Raw genomic sequence first — 26,078 nt, 5'->3', positions numbered from 1 at the left:
AATCAGGGGTGCAACAGGGTGTCAAAGTGACACCCTGCCCCTCCTTGTAAATTCGGTAATTTTACCGAATCGGTATTTACCGATTCGGTAATTGACATTGATTCCTGTGGGCCTCAAAGTCCATAGGAATCAATGGCAATTACCGAATTGGTAAATACCGATTCAGTAATTACTGAATCTTACCGATTTGGTAATTGAATAGGTAAAAATACCTACATCCCGATTGCCAGTTCTTAAATACCGAATCGGTATGATTCGATATTTAAGAATCGGTAATCTGGGATTACCTACATCTGGGCCCTAGTTTCTAGCAGTTTGAATGGATAGGCAAATATCAACGTATGCAGTAAGCAGAAACACAAAAACAAAATCTGGTTTGTATTAAGGTTACATTGAAATAAGGTGTTGCTTCAACAATGTATCTCCTTCTCAGATGAATATTATCAGAAGAATCAAAAACCACACCGTAAAAAATTAAAAATAAAAATCAGTCATTTGTAAAAATGCCAGCATAAAAATAACATTTATCTTAAAACATGACACAAAAGATCAGTATACATGTTGATAAAAAAGCTTTTGCAATTGCTTCCTTAAAATTATAACTCATAAAATATTATCACCCAGATGTTTGTCCATTTTAGATAATAGCACATTTTAAAACAATCTAAATAAAAAAATGGGTCAATGTTGGGGCAAAAATTTACTCACTGTGTCAAAAGATTTCAGTTTCATAAATTGAGTGGTTAGAAGGGGCACACTATTTCAAGATTCAACCGGGACACAAGTGGAGGGTAGAACGTGCCCCCACCCCCTCCCCTTTTTTAGGGCGACTGGCCTTCAACCTCTTTGGCTCGATACTATGCCCACTTTATTGTGAGCCCCAGGTGAACAGCAATTCGGTTATATGGAGTACGAAAGAAATTTATACAATATCCCCGCTTTGAAGGAACGTGTTAATGTGGGATTAGCATCGACTAATGGCACAATATCTTTCAACTGAAGGCAACAATTACCGAGTTGCATTAACAAGGCAAGCAAAAAAATGCAGTTAAGATAGAAAGAAACATTGGAATCACATGTAGGTGCATATACAATAAATGTTAGCCAACTGGAAAATGTGTCTATAGGGAATGATGGAAATGTGATGTCACTTTCAGCAAAGTCACTCCACAATATTCACTCACCCTCTAGATTCAAAAGAACATGTAGGGAGGTTATCAAACAATAAACCAAGAGGAAGAGGGTCTGGTCTTAACTGCCAGTGGCACACAGTTGCTGGCAGTGGCCCGTACCTGCTTTTTGTTGACTCTCCATGCCGCGACAGATACTTCACTGTTTTCTGAGGTATTGGGGTGGGGGGTGTGGGGTGCAGGGGGGGGTTGTCTTATTGTTGGGGGTTGGGGGGGTCGGGGCCGGAGGGGGCCGGGTGGGTTTTGGGGTACTGGGTGTTCGGGTTGGGAGGGTGGGACCACACGTGTCTTTGGCTTTTGATCTTGTTGCTTTGTGGGGTGCGCCAGGGTGGGGTGGGGGGCCGGATGCTGGACACTGTCTTGATCATGGCTGATACTACGACTGTACCTCCTCAAAAGACCCTGCGTGTTGTGACGTGGAATGTGAGGGGTATTCTGGACAAAATCAAGCGTGGGGCAGTGCTGCGTTGGGGGAAAAGAGAGATGGTAGATGTGCTGCTGCTTCAAGAGACTCACATGCTGGGCTCTAAGGCCCTTAGCCTCCAGAGGTTCGGGTTTCAGCAGGTGTACCATGCCGGTTTTACGAGGGGTTCGCGGGGGGTGGCTATCTTAGTACACCGCAGGTTGGCTTATGTGCATGACAAGCAGTGGATTGATCCTCAGGGCCGATATATCTTCATCAAAGGCCGGTTGGGTACTGAACAGGTGGTTTTTGGTAGCGTATATGCCCCCCCCCCCTCTGCAGTGGGCCTTGTCTGAGCGGCTATTCTGTAAAAAGTTCAATCGGGTCGGGGACAATCGATAGTTGCCCGGCGGTATTGCCTCTGTGACCCTCTAGTTATTTAAATCAATGAAGAGGCAGGCGCTGGAGACTGGAAAGCAGGAAACAAGGTTTTTTTTATTCTCTCCGGAGGAGAACACAACGAAACGGACAGAAGGTATCGTTCTGAGGTGCTCTAACTGTATTCCTGAGGCCTGGCCTCTTATACACACATTTATGACTTTATTGTAGATTACACATACATGTTAAAGCTTTGATGTACGGAAAAGACATTCTCGGAACTCCCCTTTGGGCCCGTTCCCACACACATTTACAGTTGAAGTCCCCACCCTAGTCACAACAGGTGATGAGTATCGCGCAGCTGGATAATCCGCCGATTCACGGAATGTGGGGAGTTTGATCGGATCTCATGGGGTGGGGGCTTTGATCAACCCGGGGATTCTTTGATGGGGGAAGCTTTCTATTGTACGGGGAGGGGCAAGGGATGGTATCGGCAGAGCTGGGTGTCAGCCTGGGAACGGGGAAGACAAAACGGGCACACGGGGAAAAAGGGGGTTTGCATCTAAGGGCCGGAGATCATGAAAGGAAAACAGGGAGGTGTCGCGCTGGGAACAGGATGAGGGCCTGGGGCAGAGCAGCGCCGAAGAGGGGTTTATGACTCAAGGCAGGTGCAAGCAGGGGGTGGATAGCGTGCAGGCTTAGTGAAGGCGAAGGGCTATGTCAGGGGCCAGCGGCATGCAAAAGGGTTCGTTCTGATCGGGGCATCTTAAAATGGCGGGCGCGCACGACAAAAGTGTGGCATCAGGGGAAGAGGCAAGATGGCGCAGATAATGTTCACCAAAACGTACTAATTTTCAACAGTCCTCCCTTTAACATATTCAAGACATCTTGCTGGTTCATTTTCTACTTGGTTCTACTGTGGTGGGCATGGGAGAAAAACGGTAGGAACCCTAGGTGGAAAGAGTTGTAAACAATACATTTTAACATTTCTAGTTTTCAGGAGGCGGGCCTATTTGATAAACTTTGATAAACTTGTTCAGCAGGAAAGTCATAGGAATGTAATACAAAAACGGCGAGCAGCAAGTACATATCATAACGTGAACTGGCAGGTTAATACATATTTCAGATTCGGATTGGAGCAGGATCAATACAATGGCGGCTGGGAGAGAAATGAGGCATAGAAAAAACGGTGATTGAGGATGTCAAATGTTCGGAGTTTTACGAGTTCTCATTGTTCTTTGTGGTCTTTCGTTGGCGCTGTTGAGCACCGGCGGTGGAGCTACAAGTCCAGCTCTGTTCTAAGTTCTGCGTTGCAGAGCACGACCCTTTCCTCGCGTTTTCTGGCCGGGAAGGTCCTTTTCGCCCTGTGTCCTTTGAGGTGATAGTCAGAAAGTTCAGATGGAAGAAGAGCGTACAAAACAGTCCATAGGGTAGGTCAGAGGGAAAGGGGGATGGAGCAAGGCCAAATTAGGAACAAACTAGGGGAACGAGAGACTTCAAATAGGCGAGCATGTGACCGAATTCAGAGAGCGGGGACTTGTCGACAGGCACTGGACATCAAGCAGGGGCATCAGGTCGACCCTTTCTTCTCATGTTGTCGAAAACAGTGCCTCGTCCTGCAGCTCTTTTCTGTCGTGGTCTCGCCTTGGCTAATGTCGCAGGTGTTCCTTAGTCTGCAGTCAGGCCTCGTGCTCCCACATCCGGTCCTTCTCTCCTCCAACAGCAGTACCCTTAAACAAGTTTGAAAAGACAGTCTTTAGAAAATTTGCAGATGAAGATAATCAAAAAGTCTATTTCTCTCCCAGCTCCAGGCAAAGAATGAAAATGCTCGTTCTCACAACTGGCATATGAAACGACCGGTGGCGGGCCTGTTGGATTTGCTATGACTTTCCTTTACAATTATTTACTACACAGGTATTTTGCTGAGAGACGAACATGGCTAAACATTTCCTATTTATTGATGCCTCCTGCTTTTCAACTACTACGGGGTTCATTTTGATGATTTCTTTACCTTGGGCTAGTCTGTTAACCTTGTAAAACATTATTCTGGATCCTACGTAACCTTTTACAGCCCGATTACTTAATTAGGAAGGACAGGGGTTTTATGGGAAACAACCAGGGACATAGGAAACTTGTGGCAAGGGCATAAATCGACCCATCTCTCACAACCGGAAATGAGGGGTAGTTTCATAATTCCAGTTTTTGGGAGGCTGATACAGGGGAGGTAACAGGGGTGATCATTTTTCCGGTTTGGGTTTTGCGACAATTCGGGGAGGGGAGGGTCGCGTATTCTGAGGTCCTTGTTTTATACTATAGGAGCCGTTGACATGTAGTTCTCTTATTTTCGGGTCAGATTAGGGAACCTCTGTCGTCTTACCTGTCCTTTCTCTTACGGCCCAACCTTGGCTCATTGACTTCTAGCGAAAAAGGAGAGGTAATGACGCGGCCTCAGGGTGATTGTATTAAAGACAAGTTTTTGTGCAAATACTGACGGTATTTGAAGCCAATTAGGTGGTGTGCTAGGGGTGGCAATCTGCCAATTTCGGGGTTAATCACTCGGAAGAGTGGGAGTGCAAAAATAGAGAGAGAGGGAGAGGGAGAGGGAGAGGGAGAGGGAGAGGGAGAGGGAGAGGGAGAGGGAGAGGGAGAGGGAGAGGGAGAGGGAGAGGGAGAGGGAGAGGGAGAGGGAGAGGGAGAGGGAGAGGGAGAGAGAGAGAGAGAGAGAGAGTGAGTGAGTAACGGCAGGCTAAATAGTACACGTGCGACAGAGAGGGTGGCAGTGTATTCAAGAAAGGCTATTTAGTGCATTACACAGTAAAGGGCATTCACGGGTCTGGGTTAGAATCTTGTAATCATGCAATTCGAGCATTAAACAGGGTAGAGGGGACGTGCCTTGAGGAAAAGGAAAGAAGAAAGGAGGTACCATTTTGTCGCACTTTCTCGCATTCTCGGTCCTTCGACCAGTTGGGTCAACGTCTCAGTCACACACACACACATTCCCTCATAGTTTCGCATCATACGTGACATGGGTTCACTCGTCGGTCTGGTTTAAGGGTGATCACTTTTTATCAGGTTGTGCTAATTTTTCAGGTTTGTTCGATACGTGAGTAGTTTGCAGGCGTGCTTAGACACCACCTTGCGGCACTAGTCCGTTCCGTGTATTAGGCATGGCAAGGCTTCAGATCTTCGCCACACCTCGGCTGTAATCCCTGATGTAACCTGCAGAGGGAAGGAAAAAGGGGGTGGGGGAGACAGCATTCGCGCATATTCAAATACATGGATTCATAAGTCCTTTACTTACCTCTTACTCGTCTTTCCTCCTCGGGGCAGGGTCCCCGGGGATATGGTTTCTGGAGTCGAGGGGGGGTAGTATGTCCATATAGGTCGTGCACGGGGAAACGTAAAAAGGAAACCAGAGGTGCCTAGTGCGAGGTATCCAGTCAAAGGATGTATCTTACTATCGGGATCCTTAAACCTCCTTCAACGCTGTGGCGTTCTAAGGTTCTTCGGTTCTTGGGTCAGCTCCGTTCCCTGATACCTTTTGAACGTTGTACTTTATAATATTTACATTATTTCATTTCACCCTCCTTTTACATTCCCTCATTTACACCGTTCGTTTTACCCATCCTTGGAAGTCAAGGTCTTCCTCTACGCGAGAGTTCATGAGTCAGTCGCGTACTTTGAAGGCGGAGTGTCGTGTTGTCGATCCGATCCGTCCTCCAGGGCTGGGCAACCATCTTCTTTTAACCTTAAAGAGAGAGCAGAGTAGGGTGCACAGAAAAGAACTTTCCCACCGATCCCACATTCTTAAAATAAAGCATGCAATATCCGTCCATAGTTTCAAAAACTTTATTTTTCAAAATCATTTCAGCATGTGGATTATGAGGGTGCGGTCGTATTTGGCCGGTCGTGGCAATGGCTAAAGTGCGTACAGTGGGGGGGTGTCGTTTGCAGCAATAAAAACATCGGAAAGTTTTACTCATTCATTTGTAAGAAACTAAAACGTCTATTAATTGGCTGGGGGTTCGGGGGCATTTATTTTCATAATTTAGAAGCATAATCATAATAGCTGTAATCAGATTTCCTATATGCATACCGTACGTGTGCGTCGTAAATGAGGTTTACATCAGTTATAAAAATATAATACATTGTACATTTGTAATCAACATTTGTAATGGGGATTCTTTCATACTGTTCGTCGAGTGAGTTCTCCTTGTCTTTTCTAGCCAAGTGTACAAAGGATCACAAAAAATCTCAGAACATCAAGTTTATATTAGTGTGAAGGAACACCACGAGGCGTTCGTAAGTTCCGATTGATACCCGGCGCCATTTTGGGCGGGGCCGGCTCAGTCCGGAAGCAGCATCAGGGGAAATGTTTCTCATTACTGGCAGTTTGGACCAGAGTCCTTTTCGGCAGTTCTAGAATTCATGCTAACAGAAGGGGTGGCAATGTCATGTTTGTTTCGTTGGCGATCAAGGCAGCCGTCCCTTACCGGAAGCCTGCAAAGGCCGAAGGTTCCGCCGGGGACCTTTGTAGGATCTTCAAGGCTGCAGAGATGCTGTCGGAGATGGGGGCTCGCGCTCCATGGGGCAAATGTTCGAGTTATATGGCTGGCCAAAGTTACTCTAGTGGCCGGGGCCCGCCTTCCAGCGGACCCAGACGCCATTTTGAGGCCCTACAGGGGCCACTCTCGTCGAGTTTGCAAGAGTGGAAGAGATCCTTCGGAGTGAAAGGAAGAGGTCCCTGTTTTGTGTAAGCGGGACGTTCAGCTGGGGTGCAGCTGTGATGCCCCCACCTGGGGGGGCGAGGGAGACTCGTTCACATCGTCTCCTTCTCCCGGTGCACTCCATGCCGCTCCTTTTCATCGCCCCGCATGAAGGTCTCTCCACATCCGGTGTCCCCCAAGTCCTGTGCTCGGTGCTGTGGGAGTATGGCCACCATTGCACGTTCGGTGCTGCGCAAGTACTGGGGCGCCACCATGGTGTGTTCGGTGCTGTGGAAGTATTGGCACCATCGCCTGACTGGGGGTGTTCGGCGTCGGGCCAGGGGCTGGGAAACCTCCTACCGGTGGAGGTGGGAGAGGCTCGTCCGCGTCGCCTCTCCCTCCCAGCCCAACTTGGACAAATTGTTGTGGAGGTACGTGCAGGACATCCCGCCGTCCAGGACTGCTGCGGCTGTGACGGAAGAGAAAAGGAAGAGGTGCCTCGTTCTTCTCCGGACATGTGGCGGGACCACTTTAGTCTTTCCAGGCCCGTTGCGGCCGGTCAAGGAGACATGTGGCGGGACTACCTGCAAATGCCCAGGCTGCGGGCTCCTGCCTCTCCTCCGGCTCCCCCATACGTTAAGATTTCCTGACCAAGAGTTGGCAGCCGGGCTCGCCTTATATGGGTTGCCGTTGGTTGGGCGTAGCCGTAACCCTGCCCTACTTTGGAAGGTTCCAGAATGGGGGGGGCGAATGTTCTGTTTGACTTTCATATTCTACAGTTTATCGTTATTATTCCTTGTTTGTTGTGTTAAATTAAAAGTTCAAGTTCACCAATGGTCTACGGATTTTGTTTTACCATTTCTTTCTTTCCAGGTTGCTTTTATGCTAAGTTTCTGCTAACAGAGGTTGAGTAACACGGAAACACGTGTAGAGGGATGACGCAGATTTGTACATTACATACACACAAACTCAGACGGGGGACAGTACAAGTATGACATACAAAGACCCAAGACGAATATAAAACAGTTATTGGTCATAATTATCTCTTTCTGTCTGTGAATTTGAAACGAGGCTGGGTTCCCGTCTTGACATTGCCCGACCTAGGAGAACTTGAGCATGCCGCTGAGATTTTCCTGGCGAAATCTGTGCCATCGGGCATAATCAAACGTGGTGGTTCTGTCTGGTCTGTCTATGTAAGTCGGGTTCTTCTTTGTCTCGCGCTTTTTCTTGTACTGCCGGTCTGTCGTTCCTGTCGGCCCTTTGCCTTTACTCACGCTCAGTAGAGTCGGGCATTGGGCTTTCCAGTGTCCGACATACCTACAAAAAGCGCATTGGTTTGACCCTAAGTCTGGTCGTCCTTTGCATAGTGTCGGGGATAAGTCGTGGGTAGCGGTGTCCTGGGGTTGTCCTGTCGGTATATTTCTCTACTTTGTTTGTCCTCGTCTTTTCTCTGTCGTTGCATAGCCTCTCTGCGCCACATACCGAGACTGTCGAGCATAATTGGCGTTGTCTTATTATTTCGAAGGGCTATTTCTAACGTTTCTATTTTATCAAGGTCAAAGGATCCTGCCAGTGGCCACTGTTTGTCTTGACTCTCTTCGGTATACCTGTGCCATAATTTATTATAAGCTATGGTGACTAACCCATAGTTTATGAACATGTCCTTATTAGGGGTGCCTTCTAGTGGAGCTATATGGTCCACCTCTAACACCCGGTCCGGGCTAAACAGGCTATTAATCAGTGGGGAGAAGACAGACATGACGGCTCGTAACGAGGGACTAAAAAAAGTCCGCACTGCCTATCTTATCACTAGGTGCAAAGACTAGACAGAATATTTCTATTCTACGTTGTTTGCAGGCAGTGAATACCTCATGGACCAAAAACCCAAAAGACCAATAAATAACAATGGGAGAATGAGTAGGTCCGCAAAGATCTGCGTTACCTACCCTTTTCACTATCTGCAAAAAGGGTGGTCACTTCCCTGTTTGCAGACAGGGAATCTCCAGGAAACAATATTTTTGCGAACAACAGTTCAGTTTCAAGCAATTATTGAGTGGGGGAGAAAGAAAACAAGCACGGCTGCTACCCTACCTATCCTCCACTGCTTGCAAAGAGAGAGAGCCTGTTGTTTCTCCGTTTGCAGACAGTGAATCTCCAAATAAAAAAAATAAAAATAAAAAGAGCAATACTAGTATTTTTGAACAATCAAGCAATCAAACAAATTTTTTCGCAACTTGTCGTGGCAACACGACCTTACCCGGACCGCATGGACAGTTTCTTGTCTTCCGAATCCAGCGCCCGATCGTCCTCTTTTTCTCGTATTCCTCACGGCACTCCTGATGGTTCCCAGTCAGGACCGTAGATCACTCGAGAGAGAGGTCTGTTCGGAACTAGTGAAGTTCGGATGATCGGCTGCCAGACGAGGGTCTATTGGGCAAGAGCTCTCCCGATCGTTGCAGTCGTTCACTCTGTCGTCGGGACCTCTCCCACTGGATCCACGAGTCGCTGATGGGCCCCACGCTTGGGACGCCAATTGTAAAAAGTTCAATCGGGTCGGGGACAATCGATAGTTGCCCGGCGGTATTGCCTCTGTGACCCTCTAGTTATTTAAATCAATGAAGAGGCAGGCGCTGGAGACTGGAAAGCAGGAAACAAGGTTTTTTTTATTCTCTCCGGAGGAGAACACAACGAAACGGACAGAAGGTATCGTTCTGAGGTGCTCTAACTGTATTCCTGAGGCCTGGCCTCTTATACACACATTTATGACTTTATTGTAGATTACACATACATGTTAAAGCTTTGATGTACGGAAAAGACATTCTCGGAACTCCCCTTTGGGCCCGTTCCCACACACATTTACAGTTGAAGTCCCCACCCTAGTCACAACAGGTGATGAGTATCGCGCAGCTGGATAATCCGCCGATTCACGGAATGTGGGGAGTTTGATCGGATCTCATGGGGTGGGGGCTTTGATCAACCCGGGGATTCTTTGATGGGGGAAGCTTTCTATTGTACGGGGAGGGGCAAGGGATGGTATCGGCAGAGCTGGGTGTCAGCCTGGGAACGGGGAAGACAAAACGGGCACACGGGGAAAAAGGGGGTTTGCATCTAAGGGCCGGAGATCATGAAAGGAAAACAGGGAGGTGTCGCGCTGGGAACAGGATGAGGGCCTGGGGCAGAGCAGCGCCGAAGAGGGGTTTATGACTCAAGGCAGGTGCAAGCAGGGGGTGGATAGCGTGCAGGCTTAGTGAAGGCGAAGGGCTATGTCAGGGGCCAGCGGCATGCAAAAGGGTTCGTTCTGATCGGGGCATCTTAAAATGGCGGGCGCGCACGACAAAAGTGTGGCATCAGGGGAAGAGGCAAGATGGCGCAGATAATGTTCACCAAAACGTACTAATTTTCAACAGTCGCGCTGTGGGATGAGATTCCGGAGGTCCTAACCATGGTGGGGGGCGACTGGAACGAGGTTATGGATGTAGGCCTGGATCGTCTGAGGCGGGTACCTGTGGTGTCGGATCCCCCCCCCACTATTGCTCCCACCAAATTGCATGCGACTGCGAGTGGTCTGGGCTGGGTTGATGTATGGCGGCACTTTCATCCTGCTGTGCGTGAATTCACATATGTGTCGGCGGTGCATGGGTCCTTCTCGAGACTGGACTATCTGTTTGTGCCGGGTGCCTGTCTGAGTCGGGTCAAGGATGCTATGATACTTCCCAGGGGCCTGTCTGATCACTCCCCCGTCCTAGCTACCATGACCCTCCCCTCCACGAGACAGCCGTTTCGATGGCGGATGTCCTCTTGGCAGTTGCAGCGGCCTGCATATGTGCATCACCTGCGTGTGGCGATTGATCATTTCTGGCGCGAGAACTTGGTTGGAGATGTGAGTGCGGTGGTGGTGTGGGAGGCGCTGAAACCCACGCTTCGGGGCGTGGATATAGCTTGGTGCGTGGCTGCCCGACGAAAACATCGGGAGGCCATAGTGACCGCCGCGGCCCGCGTGGAGGAGCTGGAGCAGCGTGGTCGGCTTGGGAGCGACGAGGGCATTGTGAGGCAGCTCTTGCAGGCCCAGCAAGCATACGCCTCTGTTCTTTATGAGGAAGCCCGGCAGGCGTGGCTCGCCACGCGCAGCAGGGTGTATCAGTGGGGCGACAAGTCCTGTACTATGCTGCATAGATTGTGCCAGGCGACCTTCCAGCCCCTGGTATTGCCGGGCCTTACTGCAGATGACGGTTCGGTCATGACCGACCCGGACTTGCTGGCGGCTAGCTTTGCCCGTTATTACGAGGCGTAATACGCTCCCCGGGATCATTTAGAGGCGAGCGAGATTTCCGCGTATCTTGACGACCTGCTACCGCAGGCCGTCCCCGATGAGACCAGAACCGCACTGGACGCCCCGCTTACGGCTGAGGAGCTCGGAGAGGCCCTTGGTCAACTGAATACGGGTAAGGCGCCCGGCCCGAGTGGCTACCCGAGTGAATTCTACAAAAAGTTTCACGTCCAACTGGGGCCCCACTATCGCTGTGCTCTAGAGGAGGCACGGGCTCGGGGAGAGCTGCCGCCGGATTGGCGTCATGCGGAAATCGTGGTATTTTTGAAGCCGAACAGGGCACCGGACCGACATGACTCGTACAGGCCGATTTCCCTTCTCAACATTGAGGCCAAGGTTCTAGCTAAGGCCTTGGCAAACCGCCTCCTGCCCCACGTTGCTGACCTAGTCCACCCTGATCAGGCTGGATTTATGCCTCGCAGGGCCACTCGCCATAATATTCGGCGGGCGCAGGCAGCAGTGGATGCTATGGGTGCTAGAGATGAACAGGCGGCACTCCTCCTAGCGGACATGGACCGGGCCTTTGATTCGGTGAGCTGGGCATATCTGTTCACACTGTTGGCCCGCCTCAACCTGGGGCCGGTCTTCCTGTCGTACATTCGTCTCCTCTACACCAACGTTACGGCCTCGGTCCGCGTGGCCGGTGCTACCTCTGGGCGCTTCCATGTGGGTTGTGGTACTCGGCAGGGTTGCCCGCTGTCCCCGTACCTGTTTGCCCTCGCCATGGAACCTCTGGCGTCGCGGATACGTGCGGATGACCGGTTTCGTTTGGAGTGAGGCTCTGGTGGATAGGATTGCACTGTATGCGGATGACGTCCTCCTCTTCCTTACGGATCTACGGCGATCAGGTCCCCGAGTTCTGGAAATCATGCGGGAGTTTGGCCGGGTCTCGGGCCTTCACCTCAACCTGAATAAATCGACCCTGTGGGTGCTGGGCGGTGGTGTGGTTGCTGACCCCTGGGCTGCTGAGTTGCGAGTGGCCTCAGACGGCCTAAAGTATCTGGGAGTTTTTCTCTCTGAGTCGCGGGCCGTGGCCTGGGCGCGTGGAGTCTTGCCGGTGTGGGAGCGGGTTCAGGCTGATGTCAAGACATGGGCTAGAATGCCGCTTACTATCTTTGGGAGATCGGCCATCTTCAAGATGGTGGCGCTTCCGCGGCTCCTGTACCAAATTCAGAACTTCCCATACCCCATTGGCCTGGAGTGGTTCCGTCAGGTTAACTCAGTGCTGGGCCGCTTCCTGTGGGGGGGTGGTGCGGCCAGAGTGGCGTTGAAGACGTGCTTTCTGTCCACATACAGTGGTGGCCTGGCCACCTCGGACCTCCTCTCTTACTACCAGGCTTCCCATCTGCTGGTCCTAAATGAATGGTGGTATGGTGATAGAGGAGATCCGGCTTATGCCCTGGAACGGTTGCTCATGGGTGACCGCACGCTCCACACGATTCTCTATTCCGCTCGCTTACGCCGTGCATTGCCATCGGTCACCGGAGTGGTCTTTGCGGTGTGGCGACAGTCATTGCGCCGCATGGGATGGTGGGGCAGGCTGACGGCTGAGACGCCGCTTTGGCACAATGGTTTGCTCCCGGAGCTGGCGGCCCTGACTGGGTTTGAGGGTTGGGAGGCCATTGGGATTACTCAGCTGGGCCAGGTTGTGTCGGGCACCACCCTCAGATCCTTTGAAGAGCTCCGTGCAGAGTTCCAAATGCCTCAGTCCCAGTTCTTCCGCTACCTCCAGCTGCGGCATGCCCTCGCCCCGAGCATTGCCGGTCTCGACTCCCTGCCGGAATTTAGTCCAGTAGAGGCCAAGGTATTTATGGGGGACTTGGGGGACAGGAAGGTCTCTAGGATCTACCAGACACTTGTAATTCATTGCTCCTCCACCCTACACTCCCTTCGGGAGGCGTGGGAAGTGGACGTGGGCCCCCTTGATGAAGACGACTGGAGGGAGGCACTGGAATCCCCACGTGGAACTGCCATTGCGATCCGGCTCCGGCTAATTCAATTCAAATATCTGCATCGTGCCTATTATACCCGTGAGCGGTTGTGGAAGGCTGGGTTGATTGCGTCCTCGGAATGCCTGCGTTGTGGAGTGGTGCCTGCCTCTCTGGTGCATACGGTGTGGTCGTGTGGCCGATTGACTGGGTTCTGGAGGGGCGTGTGGAGTTGTCTGGCTGAGGTCCTGGGCTGGGATCTTCCCCGTACCCACCGGCTGGGCCTCTTGCATATCATGGAAGGGATTGGTGGTAATGTATATAAGCGCCACTTGTTGCTATTGGGGCTGGTGGTGGCTAAGCGGGACCTGGCCCGAGCGTGGAAGTCAGTGAGGGCTCCCCCCTTGTCTGCGTGGAAGGCTGGGCTGGATTACTTCATGGGTCTGGAGAGGCCGATCTTTGAGGCGAGGGGGTGCCCGCGCAAACACTACAAAATTTGGAAGCGTTGGACCGACTATCGTGGTCTGTCCTTGGACCCCCCGGCGGAGCAGGAGGAGGACATTTGATCGCAGTGACAATCTTGGCCCGCAGCGATAACGCCCTGGTGGAATTACACCCACATATTTCTCTTCCCTGTTGCTATATATACACGTGTGGTGGGGGGGGTTGGGGGGGGGGGGGGGGTTCTTAGAATGGGGGGGGGGTGGCGTTGGGGGTTAGGGTAGGGTGTTGGGGAATTTCTATACTAAGCCTATTCTGAATCTGTTTTATTATTTGCTGCCTGTGTAATTGCTATATTGATTTTGTTGTGGTGTTCTTGATGTGTGGAGATGCCAAATTTGTGATGATCATTTGCTTAATAAACTTGGTTGTGAAAAAAAAATATCGCATAACAGCCTTATTTTCGTATTTTATTGTTATGTGTGTTTTGTGTGTGGACAAGCGTTTTTTGTACTGTTCGGGGTTGCTGGAGCATTCGTTGAGCTCTGCTCGCGGCCCCTCATTGCCAAGCAGCGGTGCGATGCTCTTCGGGGTCACAGGGGGTGTGTGTCCGCATCTCGCTGATCCCAAGCCATACTACCCGGCGGGATCAGCGAGAGCTCGCCATTTCACACGCCTGACTCCAGCTACCTGGATCTACGCCTGGAAGCCCTGACGCACGTGTGTAAGCAGGTCCGTAGTAAAAGTTTGCCTCACCTTGTATGACGTGCGAATAGTGGGTCAGTAATGGGAATTCTAAACGCCTGCCTGACGGGTCGCTATTTACATGTGCAGTTCTCGCGAGGCTGTAAGGGGTGGGTCCAGGCGCGAGACACCCATTAGATCACAAGGGTGAGTCGCCCCTTGAGGTTGTCAAACCCATTAGCTCCTTGGGAGCACAAAAAAAAAATGGTGTCCTTTGGTCACGCTAGGACAGGCCTTTAGCTCCATAGAGCCCTATACCTCAGGTCTCTTACTGGATTGAGCCCTTTCTGGTAGTGCAAAACTCTTAGTCTGAGAGCGCAGTGCAAGGCTCCTGACCGCTCAGTTGGCTGGCCCTTGCCAGATGGTGGTGCTCGCTTTCATCATCATGGCGGAGGACTATGAGGAGTCTCTGCAGGTGCTCCCCCTTGATGATGAATCTTGAGATGCAGTGGATGCTTCCATCCACCAGGCAGTGGCTGCTGCCATGGGCCCATTTGAATGCCGAATAATGCAATTTGCATGTGCCTGTCAGGCTGATCAGTCCCAACACGCTCAGAAGCACAAAAGCACCCCAAGTATGGATGTGGGGACTTTTGAACGCCTAAAGAAGGCTTTCCTGGCTCGAGCAGACTCAAGTCTGCAGGATCCAGTATTAGAGGTCCCAGAGGCCCCCAGCCCTCAGGAGGATGCAAACGAGTCGGTAGGGGAATCCAAGGAAGAAGCAGGTCCCTCAAGACCTTGGCATCCTGTAGAGTCTACCTCTCTAGACATGACCAAAAGCTCTGAGGAGCTCTCGGACATGCTGGTCCCGGAGAACCTAATACACCCCCGATCCTCAGAATGGGCCCCTTCTTCCCCCAAAGTCTCAGCGGTTGTGGCTGGGCATTAGCGCAAACCCCTAGAGAAGGAAGTGAGGGCCTGCCTCAAAGCAGAATGCCCATGTCCCGCCCTACCGGGAAAGGTGGCACTACCGCCAGAGGTGGATCCAAAGATGTCTACCTTTCTGCAGAAATATATCAGGGACCCGAAAAAAGGGATCGATAGATCATGGAGGGACTGTCAAGACAAGTTGTTAGACATATTCGGCCCCATCACAAAAATGTTGGAGCTGCCAGAAGAGGCCAGGCTGGAGGGACGCAAAGCCAGATAGTGTTCTTATGTAATGCTAATTGTGGCCACTCTCTACAGAGAGAGTCCGTTCATTCCTCCTTAAGATTGACCCAAAACTTAGAGATTTGGCTTCCACGGATTCAGGCATGGTGGCACAAATGTGGCTATTCAGAGAGCCTTTTATGAAAGAACTTACTAAGTTCGTAGCCACCTTCACTTCATTGGACAAGGCACAGTCCTCCATTAAGAGGGTGCTCAACCCTAGAAATTTTGTTGGGCCGCCCGTGGCAGGGGGAGCTCGGCCGTCCGCTTCTAAACCCAAGGCCCTCAAAGAGGAGGCAAATAAGCCAAAGATCCAGGCAGACAAGAATTCTTCCAATCGCGAAGAGGCTTCAGAGACCGTGGGGGCAGAGGAGCAGCCAGAGGCCAATCCCTGGCCACAACAGATGAGACTTTCCCTTTTTCCTCATTTAAAGGTGGGTGGCAGGTTGGCAGTTTTCGCTCACAATTGGAGATCGATCACCTCAGACGCAGTGGTGTTGCAGATGCCCGCTTCAGGAGTTCGTCCCCGCCTGCTGGTTTTTGCACAAGACCAGGCTAACCTCATAGATCAGGAAGTGGCAGATCTTCTGCAGAAAGGAGCTATAGATACGGCATGTCTCCACTTGAGGGGCTTCCTTAGCAATGTGTTCCTAGTGGACAAAACGGATGGCGGGCAAAGACAGGTGATAAACCTAAAAAAGTTCAACCAGTGGTTAGTTTATCGCCATTTCAAGATGGAAGGCATCCACCTTTTGCGGGACCTCCTTCTGCCCAATGACTGGATGGCCAGGTTGGATCTGAAGGACGCATATTTGGGGATCCCCATTTTTACCGCGCACTGGCAGTTTCTACAATTCTGGTGGAAAGAGCAGGTGTATGAGTTGGCGTCTCTCCCCTTGGGCTTTTTGTCAGCCCTGTGGTGCTTCACCAAGGTGCTCAAGCCGGTGGTGGAAACACCGAGGGAGAAAGGCCATTGTCTCATTATTTACCTGGACGATATTCTGCCCACTCCGCCTACTGAGTCTGTAACAGGAGACGGTGGATCTTCTCCAAAACCTGAGTTTCGTGATCAATGTCAAGAAGTCAATGTTGAAGCCTTGAAGGCAAGTGACCTTCCTCGGTTCGTCATTGATTCGGTAACCCGTACAGAGAGTCTTCCAGCTAAGAAAATGACCAAAATTCGCAGGGAGCTCAGAAAGATGCTACCTCGTCCCTCCTCCGCTTTGAGGCAAATAGAAAGGTTTGTAGGAATTTTATCCTCGTCTATTCAGGCAATCTTCCCTGGGCTGCTCTACTACAGAGCGCTGCAATTCCTGAAGGCCACTCACAGGCGCAGAGGTCTGCAGTATTCAGATCAGGTCCCGGTTACAGAAGATGTGCGCACAGAGATGAGATAGTGGCTGGAGCACATGGAAGCCTGGAATGGCAGGGCCATCTTTGTCTGCGACCCAGACTCAGTAATAGAGTCCGAAGCCAGCAAATCGGGATGGGGTGCGCGATGCGGGGACTCCTTTACAGGAGGAAAGTGGTCTGCCACAGAAAACAGCTTTCACATTAACTGTCTAGAGTTGATGGTGGGTTCCTTCGCAATTTAATGCTGGACGAAAGACAAAATAGCTAGCAATGTCCTCCTGAAGATAGACAACGTCTCTGCAGTCCGTTACATCAACAATTTTTGGGGGACAAAATCCAAGGCCGTGGCAGATCTAGCCACGGACCTCTGGGCTTCTTGCTTATCGCACAATATTTCGGTAACAGCAGAGTATCTCCCAGGAGCCTCCAATGTGATAGCGGACTGGTGTTCCAGGAGCTGGTCGGACATAAACCTGTGGCAACTTCACCCACCAGTATTTCAGAGACTCCATCTTTGGCAGGGTCCGTTCACAATAGACCTGTTTGCGTCATGTCTGGAATATCAACTACCGAGGCTTTTCAGCTGGAAGCCAGACCCTCTGGCCACAGCAGAGGACGCGTTGCTTCAGGATTGGTCTGGGGAGACTGGCTACGCCTTTCCCCCATTTGCAATGATCCTGCGAATCACGACCCTCATTCGCAGGCAACAGATGAAAGTAGTGTTGATCACTCCGTATTGGTGATCTTCTTCTGGAACTTTCCTGGGATTCGACAATCCTTCTACCCCAAGATCAGTTTATTCTGAGGGATCACCAAGGCAATCCCCACCCTCTAGTCCAACAGGGACGGATGCCGTTGGCGGCCCGGTGGATTTCAGGCATCGCTGGAGAGTCTCAGGCCTATTGAGCAAGGCTGAGAAGTTACTGGGAGCAGCCTGGGCTGACAGCACAACGAAACGCTACAAATCTGCATGGGCCAGATGGGTCGGTTGGTGCATTCGGATTGATCACGATCCCATGGGGTGCGAAGTGGTAGCTATCATGAATTTCTTGGCCTCATTGGCAGCCAAAGGATTAGCGCACCATTAACTCTTATAGATCGGCTATTTCAGCAGGTCATTTGCCCATTCAGGGTGCCCCGGCAGGGGAGCATCAGCTGATTTAAAGATTAATGCGAGGAATTCGGCTTACTTTGCCGCAGAATGCAAAATATTATAAACGCCGCAGACTGGTCATCAGACTCAATGTTCAAGAGGTTTTATTTCAAAATAGTGGTGCACATGGCATCGTTGGCGGTGGATAAGCTTTGAACAAGCATAATACTCGCCTCCAATCCGGACATAGAATGAAAAATTTCCTAGTAAGCATGACGAAAGTTTCACTTCTATTAAGGATGCTGAGGCGGGGATTATTACCACCTGAGGCTCCTGGAGTCCTGTTTTCCCACCCCGGAATCCTTCAGTCTTACAATCATCAAGAGGAAGAGAGTAGTAGGGTATGAATATGGATTTTTTCTTCTCAATAATATTGTCTAATAATGTAATGTAGGCATTGTAGAAATGTGCTGTGATTAGTCGCAATATGGCTCTGTGGTACTTTCCTAAAGTTTAAAAGAATTGGAGTCAATGGTCTTTCTGGTTCTGAAAGTGCCAAAGCGGAATAACAAGGCTTAAGGATGGAAAGGTCGCAGTCAAGAAAGAGGATGTCAAGAAAGAAGTACACGCCCTTGGATCTCTTGGGGACTGCTCATTGGAGGATTGGACATAACCCTTCCTGAGTGCTTAATGGGAACATTCGTTTTTTGTTTTAAAGTTGAAGATACTGCTGGAATAAGGAATCAAGAAAGTTGAGCATAATCCTCGCTGCCGCATCCTTAATAGAATTGAAACTTTACAACAGGCTTACTAGGATATTTTTCATTCCGAATTATATTCATGTTACAGAAAGCATCTTTTTTACTTTTGGGTATAAAAAGATTAAAGACTCTGTTATGGCTTTTCCAGATTCTTCAGGTCAAATTATGATCCTAATGGGTTTAAGATTACCCTTTGCAATGGTACCCAAGTTATATACCCCAGAAGGATTAATGACTCAGTATTTATTTGTGAGCACATAACCTATGAACCCAATAAAAATGTGTCACAGAAACAAGAGGAATGTATGGGTTGTCAACGTTTGCCTCCCCCCAAAAAAAATTTAAACCACAGAAAAGCAAACGAGACCGAAAACGTCTCCATGCCTTGGGAAATATTCTCTCTTTGGGCACCCTATGAGGTACAAGACATAAATAGAACCAGAGACATACAAATAAAATGTGTACAGAATCGCCTAACACCCCCTCTGGGTGTCATGCTTACTCATTGGACATTCCTACTTGCCCAAAAATCCTCTAACGGCGGGAAGGCTTCCTGTATAGGCAATATAAACTCTCAGGATAACGTCGCCCAAGCGTCTCCACAACAGAATTTAATTTAGGAACAGGGGTGGGAGCACACCGCTGGACCTACCTGGTAAAACACTCGAGAGACACACTTGCCAAACTGCATTGACCTTGATGCCTATGGGCGATCCTGCTGGGAGGTATAGCAGTGTGATCCCACATTTGTTTCCTGTTTAAAAGGCTCCCTCGAGCCATTTGAGCTGAGAAGCTCGTGGAGAGGCACCTGCGCGCCTGGATAGTTACCGAGAACTGAGAATATTTTGGCAGCCTGCTCAGCAACCCCTTACACTCATATTGCCTAATTTCTACTGATGACGGATAGAGATGGCCAGCACCAATTTGCACCTACCCGGTGAAAAACTCGAGAGACTTTGCAAGTACACACGCTTGGCGAACAGCATTGACCATGATGCCTAGGGCGATCCTGCTGGGTGGTGAAGCAGTGTGATCCCACATTTGTTTCATAATTTAATTTAGCTAACCTAAGGCCAGATGTAGGTCGCCAAATACCGGTCGGTAACGGCCGATTTCGGTATTTGGAGTTTGAGATGTAGGGGGCCTAACTTTACAGAATCGGTAAAGTTACAGATTTGGTATATTTACCGATTTGGTAAAATACCGAATCGGTAAATTTACCGATTCTGTAATCCAGATGAAGGTGGCACTGAAAACAGTGCCACGGGCCCTTAGGAATTCATTATTTATCACCAAATAATACTTGGTGGTAAATAATGAATTTCTGTGTACATGCATATCTGTGCATGTACACCGGTGCCATGTGGCACACATACATGCCCTAAGGGCATGTATGTGTGTCACATTGCACACAAGCCAGAATCAGGGGTGCAACAGGGTGTCAAAGTGACACCCTGCCCCTCCTTGTAAATTCGGTAATTTTACCGAATCGGTATTTACCGATTCGGTAATTGACATTGATTCCTGTGGGCCTCAAAGTCCATAGGAATCAATGGCAATTACCGAATTGGTAAATACCGATTCAGTAATTACTGAATCTTACCGATTTGGTAATTGAATAGGTAAAAATACCTACATCCCGATTGCCAGTTCTTAAATACCGAATCGGTATGATTCGATATTTAAGAATCGGTAATCTGGGATTACCTACATCTGGGCCCTAGTTTCTAGCAGTTTGAATGGATAGGCAAATATCAACGTATGCAGTAAGCAGAAACACAAAAACAAAATCTGGTTTGTATTAAGGTTACATTGAAATAAGGTGTTGCTTCAACAATGTATCTCCTTCTCAGATGAATATTATCAGAAGAATCAAAAACCACACCGTAAAAAATTAAAAATAAAAATCAGTCATTTGTAAAAATGCCAGCATAAAAATAACATTTATCTTAAAACATGACACAAAAGATCAGTATACATGTTGATAAAAAAGCTTTTGCAATTGCTTCCTTAAAATTATAACTCATAAAATATTATCACCCAGATGTTTGTCCATTTTAGATAATAGCACATTTTAAAACAATCTAAATAAAAAAATGGGTCAATGTTGGGACAAAAATTTACTCACTGTGTCAAAAGATTTCAGTTTCATAAATTGAGTGGTTAGAAGGGGCACACTATTTCAAGATTCAACCGGGACACAAGTGGAGGGTAGAACGTGCCCCCACCCCCTCCCCTTTTTTAGGGCGACTGGCCTTCAACCTCTTTGGCTCGATACTATGCCCATTTTATTGTGAGCCCCAGGTGAACAGCAATTCGGTTATATGGAGTACGAAAGAAATTTATACAATATCCCCGCTTTGAAGGAACGTGTTAATGTGGGATTAGCATCGGCTAATGGCACAATATCTTTCAACTGAAGGCAACAATTACCGAGTTGCATTAACAAGGCAAGCAAAAAAATGCAGTTAAGATAGAAAGAAACATTGGAATCACATGTAGGTGCATATACAATAAATGTTAGCCAACTGGAAAATGTGTCTATAGGGAATGATGGAAATGTGATGTCACTTTCAGCAAAGTCACTCCACAATATTCACTCACCCTCTAGATTCAAAAGAACATGTAGGGAGGTTATCAAACAATAAACCAAGAGGAAGAGGGTCTGGTCTTAACTGCCAGTGGCACACAGTTGCTGGCAGTGGCCCGTACCTGCTTTTTGTTGTCTTTCTTAGGCATTGCTCGTCTTACGAGACAGGAGCAATACGTTTGAGCGAGAGTCGCGCTGAAGAAATACAACGGAATCGAGGTGGAGCAGGAATCCAGGCTGTTAAAAGCAGCACGCAACTTCCTCGCAGAAATGGGTTTAGATTGTAGAAACAATAATCTGAAAGTAAGGGAGAAAGCGGCAGCCAGGTAACCAGTCATGTGCACCGCAAGAAAGTCTCGCCCTCTGTTTTCATATCCCGTAGTCGTAGTGCATTCGACTGCCGCTTCCGGGACACACCCCGCCCCTCCAATGACGTCAATTTTATTTTCATATTGGGAGGCCAATGAAAGCAGCTCAGACTCCGAGTCCTTATTTGTCATTTGAGGGGCGGACCTGAAAGAGATGGTCATTCTAACTCGCAAGTGGTTGAAAGGTCCTGAAATAAATCATTTAATTAATTGATATCAGGTATGAAGGGATGTTTTCATATTGTTTACCCCCGTCAGCGAATTGAATCTAAAAATTTACTACAATTCATTTTCGTTAAAAATCAGTTTAAAGGGAGAGGATATGGTCCCTCGGCTAGACTGCCGACTTTGTTGCTGGAAACCAGAGTTCGAGCCTCGGGGTCGCGTACACATGCTGTGATTCTGGGCAAAACATTTAATTTCCCTGTAATTGAAAGTGGAACGTAAATACGGTGCTTATGTAAAGCGCTCCAATTATGAGTGCCATTCAACAACTATGAGCAACACTTTCTCGCGAGCAAAATCAAGCGATAAAAGGCTAGGGAAACATAAATACCAGAACTTACACCAACACCCTCCTCTAAAATTGAATCAAATCAGTACGTGACAAATCAGTACGTGACACAGCTGTGCAGACAGACTAGTGACCGTTGAGTTTGGTGTGCCCTTGATCTCTGCCTGACTCGGAGCACTGCAGGCATCACATCAGGCCTCGGCCCTGTGTGCAGAAGGCCTCAAACTCTCCAGCAGTTATTGCACTGCCTTTTTGGCAGCAGGCCTTACTGTCTGTGAATGATATACTGCAGGTTTGTTCTGTGTGTGGCAGCCGGCACCACAGAGTTTGCAGTTATGGGGTGCTGTGTGCATGCAGTAGGCTTGCGTCTGTGTGCACACTGTTACTGTGCTGTATGCATGCAGGAGGCTTGCGTCTGTGTGCCCAATGTAGCTGTGTGCGATTCTATGTGCATGCCGAAGGCTTGCGTCTGTGTGCACAGTGTACCTGTGTTCTATGCGATATGGGTGCAGTAGTCTTGTGTCTGTGTGCACCGTGTAGTTGTGTGCTACGCTGTAGGGGTGCAGGAGGCTTGCGTCGGTGTGTACAGTGTAGCTGTGTGCTATGCTGCAAGGGTGCAAGAGGCTTGCCTCTGTGTGCACAGTGTAGCTGGAAACTGTCCTAACCGAGAGGCGAGCCATGCCGGTGATCTTTCTTCATGTTCACCTGCTCTGATTTTGAATTCTTTACTTCACCTGCTCTGATTTTGATTTCAGCAGATAGCTGAGCGAGGCAGGGCGCGGAGGCTGGTGCAGGGGGAAAGGGGGGTGTGAGGTCATTGATGATTGAGCGAGGTGAGGCCGGGCGCGGAGGCCAGTGGAAGGAGGTAGCGCTATTCTCAGGTACCAAAGCTGATGCTGCCAAGGACTGTTTGACAGTGCGCAGCGCACTGACCATTGACTCATTATGCAGACGGATAGGATACAGTGACTGCCCACCGGCTTGCAACACGCCTCAGAGTCCCCGCTTCCTCAGTCTGACCTCAATTCCTTCCAGGACGTGAGGTGAGGTCACACCCCCGCCCTCGCGGTGCCACAGTCACTAATCAAGCAACAATTGAGGGCAGGCCCCGCCCGGTTGTCTCGGTATTGGATACAGCACTGCCTCGGCCCGGGGAGGTCAGGGAATTTCAACTGGCGGCAGGCTATTAAGATACATTTGTAGCAGCTATGTGCACAAGATTATGTTACTGACTGAGCCTGTGCTGGTGGCAGTGCCCGGCCCGGCAAGTCTGCGGGGAGCAGCTGAGCCAGCGCAGGTCACAGGCACGTGCTCTAGCAGCCTGGCGGGGTCAATTACTTCAGCGGTACAAGAGTCAGTGGCATTAAAATGTGTGACAACGCATTTCAGTACCGTGATGTGGAACACCACACTGAAATGCGTTAGAGTCACGGCTGATGTGTGATACTTGGCAGGCCAGGTGGTGGCAATAGCCTCCTGTGATTCCGATCAAATCATTTAATCTTGCCGTACCTTCCTAAAAATGGAAAATGAATACGCATTTGACCTTGTAAAATCTGGTGCTCGTGTAAAATGCTCAAAATGTATTGGCAAAGTTCGCACTATATAAATACTGGAAAAAGTGAACTAAATCAAATGCCCCTACCTCCTGGATTAGATATGGAAGCAGTCTGCTATTTAAGATTTCTCAAACTGTCATGTTTTAAAAATTCTTCTGATTACTAGTATTATACGTGATACAACTTTACTATAAAAAGTGCTCTAGAAGTGCCGTAGACGCAAATTTATTTGCAAACAAAAATGTTTTTATTAATAATGTGCAAAGCCTATGTTTAAACAGCACATATACTAAGCACAAAATTTGTAGTAGGTAATCGTATTTAAATATAGGCCTAAACATGAAATAAAAGTGCTGAGTTAAGTTAGCCTAACTGTTGTTGCCATATTATTAGAAAATAATGCATTAACACTAAAATGTCTGTTTTTCAAGTGAATAGTTGTGCACAATGTTTTTCTCTTTGTTGCAGATATAATTTTCCAGAAGCCTTGTGTTAGGTAGTGAATATGGACTTTGTTATAACCTGCCTATGTACTAATGTTTCTCCTCAAAGTCAAAGTTTTTATTTGATTTAGTTCTCTACTGAGAACAACAAATTTTCAGTCAAAACAATTGTTATATTAATTTAAAACATTCAATACAAATTATAAAAAGTATAAAAAAAATTAAACAGGTTATGACACACAAGTTCATCTGATGGAAATTTAAAAAGTGAAATCAGACTTTGGACACTTCCCCCATTGTGTCTGAGTTGGAGTGTTTTTGAGTAGCGCCTTCTAGCCTCGACTAGTTTCAAATTCGGGCATATCGACACTACGTGCTTCAGATCTTGCACTCCACCATTGCAAAGTTCGCAAATACTGGTTGCATTTTTGTTGCCTGTCCATTTAGAGGTGAGTGAAATTAAAGGGAGTAACCCAAGCTGAAGTAAGATTATACTACGCCGAATTCCATGCCTGTTTGTACACTATCGATTCTGCATAAAGTTCGTAATGGTGCAATTTGGAGCAGTGCAGACTGTCTGATTAGAAGCTGATCCTTGGCGCCAGATGTTTCAGGAAGAGCTTCAGATGGGCAGGAGTCCTGCCTATGTACTAATGTTTGTCCTAAGTTATCTTGCTCCTAGCTGCTCAGCCAGTGTGAATGTTCTGAGTGGAATGTTGGTGTAATGGAGATGCATGGAATGTTTGGGTGCCTGTGTGTTGAGGTGTGACAGTTGAAGGTGGGCTGAGCAGCAGGCAGGTTGCTCCTGGTGGGGCTGCTTCACATGTAAACCAACATATAACTTATACTTAATAAAGAAACTACAAAGATACAATTCGGGTACATCTGGACCATCACAATATAACTTTGGCGACGACCTTGAGACAGACCCATGTCTTGCAACTAGGCTTACTGAACCTGGCTCTCAAAAGAAGATTTAAAATTGAAGGAATCTAATGAAACCACAGTTGCTGACAGCATAAAGTACCTTTCCAGGAGGAAGTGTTCCGTTACGTACCGGCTAGACTTAGGTGGAATCTGGAACACGGAATGGGGTGACATCAGATTCCATACAAGAACGGTTGACCCAAGCTTCATGGAGATTACGTGAGGTTGTAGTACTCCAAATAAACCTACCTTATTTTTGCCACGTTGTGATCATAGTTTTTGGAAAAGAAGACGTAAAACTGGTGACAAGCGTAAAATGAACAGAGCAGCCCATAGCCCTGCTTTGTGCAGATAACAAGTAAACATCCTGCATTCAAGTGGCACAACTCCTGTGGTTGTTTGGCATCTGCCGTAAGAATATCAACGAGATCAAGCTTGATCTGCTTGATCTGGCTGATATACAGTTAATTATTGTAGTTCAAATAACTGTATCCTGCATCAGGAAGATAACGGGCCAGCTGTACGAGCCTCGGTGCACGTGTACAGAGCGTGTCTGTACTCGAACAAAGGCTCCTTGCACGCATGCGCGTAAGAATCGTATTCCGGCAGAAAGAATAAAGTGCCCGGGCTGCTGTATGTCACATACATAGAGTCATTTTACAGTCATCTTCACGTCGGTAATCCTCAAACCATATTAATTCAGTCTCCAGCACTTCCATTATGAACCATACAGTGGAAAAGGGAATGAGATAGTGAGCATCCGGAGGCAGTGAATTACTCGAAGGTTATGTTAGTGATTCACACACCCTTTAATACAATTTTTGCAGAATTAAACAAAGGTTGACCCGGTGATTCGCACACCCTCGTTGCTCGTGTGGATTACTGATAATTTGTTCGGATACCTTGGTAATTCACACACCTTAAGGATAATTTTCACGTTGTCTTGTTTAAACATCCCTGCTAACCAATTGATTTAAAGAGTATTATATTTTGAGTTGTGATACATTTGAATACAGGCATTTCTAGAGAGTTGTAAAGTGCAGAAATAATTTCATTAGCTGGGCAAAGACTATGGATGGGATAAATGCGCCAGCACCATTTTTAGCCACATCTGGTGAACCTGCTTTAGAATAGAAACAATGGAAAGAGGGATTAGATGCATATATAGAAGCGATTGGAGGAGATGATTATACTGATAAAT

The 26,078-nt window shown here is 48.4% G+C and overlaps 1 protein-coding gene across 4 annotated transcripts in view; it reads right to left on the bottom strand.

Annotated features, from left to right (window-relative positions):
- Nucleotides 1-26,078, bottom strand: part of C3_2H15orf40 (chromosome 3_2 C15orf40 homolog) — a 223,277-nt gene that overhangs the window by 117,043 nt on the left and 80,156 nt on the right. For 3 of the 4 annotated variants that reach the window (XM_078684740.1, XM_078684743.1, XM_078684741.1), the window contains exon 1: nt 21,189-21,464. The exons of the other annotated variant lie outside the window; for it this stretch is intronic. In XM_078684740.1, the coding sequence (XP_078540866.1) occupies nt 21,189-21,404 (216 nt within the window). In that variant the 5' untranslated portion in view covers nt 21,405-21,464. Of the gene's footprint in view, nt 1-21,188; nt 21,465-26,078 lie in introns of those variants that run through there. 4 annotated transcript variants of the gene reach the window in all.

Source organism: Lissotriton helveticus, chromosome 3_2 (genome assembly GCF_964261635.1).
Source record: "Lissotriton helveticus chromosome 3_2, aLisHel1.1, whole genome shotgun sequence".
NCBI lineage: Eukaryota > Metazoa > Chordata > Amphibia > Caudata > Salamandridae > Lissotriton > Lissotriton helveticus.
This window is presented reverse-complemented; position numbering and strand designations above follow the sequence as displayed.